The sequence below is a fragment of the Zerene cesonia genome, chromosome 22, assembly GCF_012273895.1.
Source record: "Zerene cesonia ecotype Mississippi chromosome 22, Zerene_cesonia_1.1, whole genome shotgun sequence".
Classification (NCBI taxonomy): Eukaryota; Metazoa; Arthropoda; class Insecta; order Lepidoptera; family Pieridae; genus Zerene; species Zerene cesonia.
This window is the reverse complement of record NC_052123.1, coordinates 3810586-3816237: the sequence shown is the minus strand read 5'-3', so window position 1 is coordinate 3816237 and position 5652 is coordinate 3810586. Positions and strand designations below refer to the sequence as shown.

At 31.5% G+C, this 5652-nt stretch overlaps 2 protein-coding genes across 4 annotated transcripts in view; one reads left to right on the top strand and one right to left on the bottom strand.

Moving 5' to 3' along the window:
* The window catches only part of LOC119836010 (leucine-rich repeat-containing protein 2), an 11598-nt gene extending 7488 nt beyond the window's left edge, over positions 1-4110 (top strand). The window contains exons 5-6 of one of the 2 annotated variants that reach the window (XM_038361175.1): positions 458-570; positions 1847-4110. In XM_038361175.1, the coding sequence (XP_038217103.1) occupies positions 458-570; positions 1847-1900 (167 nt within the window). In that variant the 3' untranslated portion in view covers positions 1901-4110. Of the gene's footprint in view, positions 1-457; positions 571-1828 lie in introns of both variants that reach the window. The other variant, XM_038361174.1, reaches the window with a different exon arrangement.
* Positions 4111-4780: 670 nt separating this feature from the next.
* Positions 4781-5652, bottom strand: part of LOC119835971 (cofilin/actin-depolymerizing factor homolog) — a 10430-nt gene continuing 9558 nt past the window's right edge. Inside the window, exon 5 of one of the 2 annotated variants that reach the window (XM_038361103.1) lies at positions 4781-5579. In XM_038361103.1, the coding sequence (XP_038217031.1) occupies positions 5505-5579 (75 nt within the window). In that variant the 3' untranslated portion in view covers positions 4781-5504. Of the gene's footprint in view, positions 5626-5652 lie in introns of both variants that reach the window. The other variant, XM_038361104.1, reaches the window with a different exon arrangement.

The following is a 5652-nucleotide window of genomic DNA, read 5'->3' as shown; positions in this document are numbered from 1 at the left end:
TTTGATGGGTTGTGGGTTTGATGGATGCATTTTTTGTGTTGATAGTGGCCAGACATGATACTGGGTGAGTGATGCGGATATGGGAGTGTTTATTTTTTCGTGGGTGTGGCCAGGTTGTGCTCGTTGAGAGGTGTGTTTATTGTGTTGTTTTGCATGGTGTTTGTGACAAGCTTTTGAATTGTGACGGCAGTGTCTTTAGTTTTTTTTGTGTTGTGAAAGTGAGAAATATATGAATGTTTACAGTAGGGTTACTGATGGTAAGTTATTTTTATTATACATAAATGTATGTTTTTTGTATTGTTTTTTGTAATATTATTACATTTCCACTTCAAATGGAATACAAAAAACAGCGGACAATTAACATTTCTATCTGGTATAAATCTCTTAGTTATATCTTTAAAAAACGACTTGGATGAAAATGTAAATTTTTCTTCAAAATATTATTTCACATTCGTAGAAATGGAAATGGACGCGTCATCTGTGGAATCATCCGAGGATTGGGAGAACAGCGTGAACAGTTCTGAACTAGACGTTCAGTATCAGAGCGACGAAGAGAGAGGTGACAATGAGGTGAGTTTCGGAGAGTCGACGATGGGATGCGACAGCCCAAGCCGTGGTTCGCGGTCCCCGACAAGGGGGGAAGCCCTTGAGCGTGTCGCTACCAGGGTGAACCCTCAGTTCACCCACGCGCCTGTGGTAAGATGCAGTAGCCCTTCAGGCTAGCATCGAGAATCACTACAAAAAAAAGACGATGGGATTGTATTGATTTGTTCGCATTTTTTTTTCTTAAATACATACAAAAGTAATATGAAGTGAAATGTCATGGTAGGTTCTATTTCTAAGATAGGGACTTGTTTTTTTTATCGGAAATCGAACCCAAGGCCTTTCAGCCGTCGTCAAAGAAAGAAGTTAACTCGACTGTATTTTTTGTTGATTTTTTTTTTAACTTTGTTATTTCAAAACCTTCGAATGGGTGAACCGAACCAAAACTGAAACCAGATGCCTCCGCTGTGGCCTCTTTTAAATTTGGTTCTGAATTCGAAGGCAGTTCTGCTGTTTTGTGTTAAATAGACTTTATGCTATCATAAATATTTCCATAATTCTGATATTCTATCAGGTATGTATACATAGTTGTTAATATTTGTGAATTGTGACTAACTTTTTACTAACCCATATTATAGCTATGTTCTTCCTTATTTTGTTGAGTTTAGATATACTTCTCTTTCTTCTATCCCTTTTCTTCATTTTAGAAAATATTGAAACGACAAGAGCTAAAGTTACGTACTCTCACACATTCGTACATGTTCAAAAAATACGCGATTAATTAAAGCCTATTTGAATGTACTAAAAAAATGCGCCTCCATTAAATGTTGCTTGCAGAATAATATTTCTAAAGAACTCGAATGTAAAAAGAAATATTTAGAGATATTTTTGTGATCTTTTTAAATAAATTTGTAGCCTTGTGCTTTGAACACATTATTTAATTAACACTATATTTTAATTAATACTAAAATATATCGTACATTTATTTGTTTTTAGTGCATTAGATTATACAGATTAATTACGCTTTTAGCTCATGAAGTCGCCTTATGTAAAACCTTTTACAATATTAAAAAAACAACTTATACTTCATTTATATCATAAGCCACTAGAATACATCTTTTCCTCTCAACAACTGCCATTAAGATAAATTTAACTTTTCCTTTGATTATTTGAGTTATTGTTTCTGTATTTTTATCAACTTAGACATGTTTTAAACTAAGTAAAATAATTAACAATACTAACCATGCTTGTATAATTGAACGGTATTTTAATACGCTCACGGTAGATTGCACAATTTTTCCAGGCCGTTGGAATGGTGTTGCCAGAGCTATCGCGCTACGCGTCAACTGCCAGTTAAATTCACAGCTGTCACTTTGGACAGCCATTTGGCGGGAAAAGACGTAATATTAAGCAAAAGTGCGAAAAAATTGTCATTTAAAATGTTATCCGAATTATGTATGAATGGATTTTTAATAAATTATCATTGTTTTTATGTGTAGCATGAACTGTATACTTAATGTGATATAAAGAAAAAAAAATTCCATAGTAATTGTAAATCGATGTTTCACTTGATAACTATTGCAAGATATGTGTAATTAAACTAGTACATGGTAGTGGTACCCTTTAGAAAGTTTCTATTCTATTGTATTGAACCTTTCTACGTAATCTGTTATCGGGATATCGGAAAAAAAATTAAAATTGTATTAAAAACCTTTCGAATTCTATAATATTTATATATGTATTATACCGTCCCAAAGTTTTGGAAATTGCAACAATTTACCAGATATAATCAATGTTTTCCCATTTTTAGGTTATATTTTGAAATTTACGAGTATTGCTTAAGTGGTCATATCTGATATTCTTATCAAACTATTATTGTATACCTATCTTTAATACTATAATTGTTATGTTTTGTAAAATGTGAAAAAAAAAAGAATATAACATTACGTAGTCATATCATTGGCTATAATATGTCTATGAATTTGACTTCTACAATTATTAACAATATAATCTATAATTGATGTAAGTAATACTTATTAATTAAAAAAATATAAAAGCACAATAGCAGTTTATTATCTGTGTGTAGATAATTTGTAGGGACTTTACTTTCTCTACTAATCTAAAATCTTAAATGTATTATAAATTATATAATTAAACTTGTTTATAATTTTTGTACATATCAAATATTTTATTTTTATTAATAATAATAATGGTTGTAACATTTCACGATACTTTGAGAAAATGTGAATTTAATAATTAGAAAGGCAATGAATAGTAGATTGTTTTCAAGAGATTGTAAATTCTGCTGTCAACTATTAATATAGATTTAATTTATAAATTTCATTTCTTTTCCCTAATACTACTATTATAAATGCGAAAGTTTGTGAGTGATGTTTCAATTTTTTACTCTATCACGCGAAAATCACTCAACGGATTTTAATGATACTTGGCACGGATGTAGCTTATGTATCGTAATAACGCATGCTTTTGCATGCCGGTGCAACCGCGCGGCAAAATAGTATTGATAAAAGGAGGTTTATGGAGCTGGCCTTTAAGTATATTTCTTGCTGTTCGACTTCGACCGTGAAATTGCAGCGATCTAATGTTTGCCTATAGTTTTTGAAATCGGTTCTTTGTGTGAAAACATTACAACACATACATACAAAAACCCAAATGTTACCTCTATTATATTCGTTTAGAAACATTCATTCATATGTTCAGAAAAAAAATATAAAAATGGAATGAGGAAACAATATATTTATTGATTAAAATTTTCTGTAATCTATTGTATCAATATAATTGTAATATAATGATATAAATTTTTAAGACGAGGTCGAAGTTTAACGAAGCTAAAATATTATATTTTTTTATTGACAGCAGATTTACAAGCGGGTTTGCGTTATGACAACTATGTCATATGAAATTGGATCCTTTTTGAAAGGCGTCATTGTTATTTTTATTGTTACTGTATATTGAACGAAATGTGAACATTTTAAATGCATGAATTAATTTAAATTTGAATATCACAAACATTTAAGACTTGTGATAGTAAAATACGTAATTTTCTAGAAATGCCGAAATTAGCAACCGTTTTTGTAAATAACGTCAAATGATTTGATGTGTTATTTTTTAAGAAATTTACTACATTATTATTTGTCAGCAAATGGTGGGTTGATTGATAATCTTGTAACTTTATTTTTTATCTTGGGAGAATTATATGAAATTATGTACCTACCTTTAATTTGTGACGCAATGCTGTGTTTTCACGAGAAAGTTAACGGTAACATAACAGCACTGAATGTAGAACCTTCTTTTTCGAAAGTCGGTTAAAATATGGTACCAATGGGTTTGCTGTAATTCTTAGCTAGTGAAGACATGGTCCTAATACATTGATGTGTATTTATTCAAATATTCTGATAATTAGCAAATTAAACTAAAAGTGCGTTTGCATGTGTGATACGGTAAAAGTTTTAGTATTATAAGCCCAACTATAATCGGTTGTCTCTTATTGCTCATGAATTTTAGTTGTGGGAATGTATTCGGAAATAAATAAATGGTTTTCCGGAAGTTTTGTTTTTTATTTTTTTGGCCATAGTAGGGTATACTTAAAAGTGCCTATGTAAACACTTATCTAAAATGGTTAAATAAATTAATGTATTAATTAGTTATAAAGGAAGATAAATAGAGATATTAAAGTCACAGTTTGTAGTTTGGTCGACGTGTGCCATTTTGAATGACGTTTTGTAAAGACAATGAATAGTATGATGAAGGACCGGCGTCATTCGATTTAAATATGATGTAGAAAGTTTAGAATGTTTCAAATGTGACTCCTGAAAATTCCAAAAGTTAAGCAACGTCAACTATCTATTAAAAAATCTCATCAAAATCCGTTGAGTAGTTTTAAGCATTACAAAGGGACAAAGCGACTTTGTTTCATACTATGTAGTGATATAAACTAAAGGTTATTAACAGGGTTAATTGGAAATGAACTGACCTTAAACTTTATCTAATAATTTTCATTGTAATGTATTATTGGCCAAGTACTTAAACGTTTGTAAAATCATAAGTTACATTGATGTAGGTATGTAGGTCCTCATGAGGGCCACCTATATAATACACATTGTATGGGTTTTGATTTTCTTTTCAACATCGAATAAGTTTCGCTATTCATACAGACAGTAAATTATTAAGGTATTATGACATGGGAATACACGTGTAAAATAAATAAAACCACCAATTTCACTTATATCGAGTGTATTTCTGGATAAATTGGTTACAAAATACTTATTCAACCGCCCGCTGGGTCCGAGCCGTTACAAGCAATTAGCCAGTTCTATCTCAAAATCAAAACTAGGCAATTGTATAAAAATCGTACCTTTTTACATCTAAATAGTATAAAAAGCCGACCGGCGTCACCTGTTTTCGTTAAAAAAAAAAAATTAAAAACGCACACGCGTCACTGTATTTAATTTAGTTTGAGCTTAACTTACTCTTTAGTTTATAGGAAAAATATATATAATAATTAGTATAATTTAAATTATTACTTAAACGATCCCTTATTAGCTAATTCAGTCGGCCTGTATCCTAATATAGCATTTTACTATATCTGTACAACACCGCCGACTAAGTTGACCGCTCATTTCTATTCAGAAGAAGCATAAGGACAAACGTAAATATAAAAGAACCCATGCGTATCACTGTGTTGACGCGCCAAAATGTTTACACCATCTGTCACTTTTGTTTTTTTTTCACAACCCAGATACAGGTCCGTTTGTTCAATATGACTAAACCATGAAAAAAATCTGACATTGTGAATTCTAAAATGGAATTCGATATTTGAAATGCTAAGAATTGTGGAAAACGTCAGTTTCGGTCACAGATTAAACGACACAGATGATGTATATTTCGTTGCGTATCACGTCGGTCGTAGCGTAAAGGTTAAATAAATGCTGATTATTATTTTATTGACGGTCGGTGGCGCGAAGTTTCTCTTCGACGGCCTCCTGGGAAGCCTCAGAGAGGTCAGTTGCTTGGATGTACTTTTGTACGCCGACCAGCGACTTCTTCAATGCATCAAAGGAGCTGAGGACAACAGACATGACGATTATT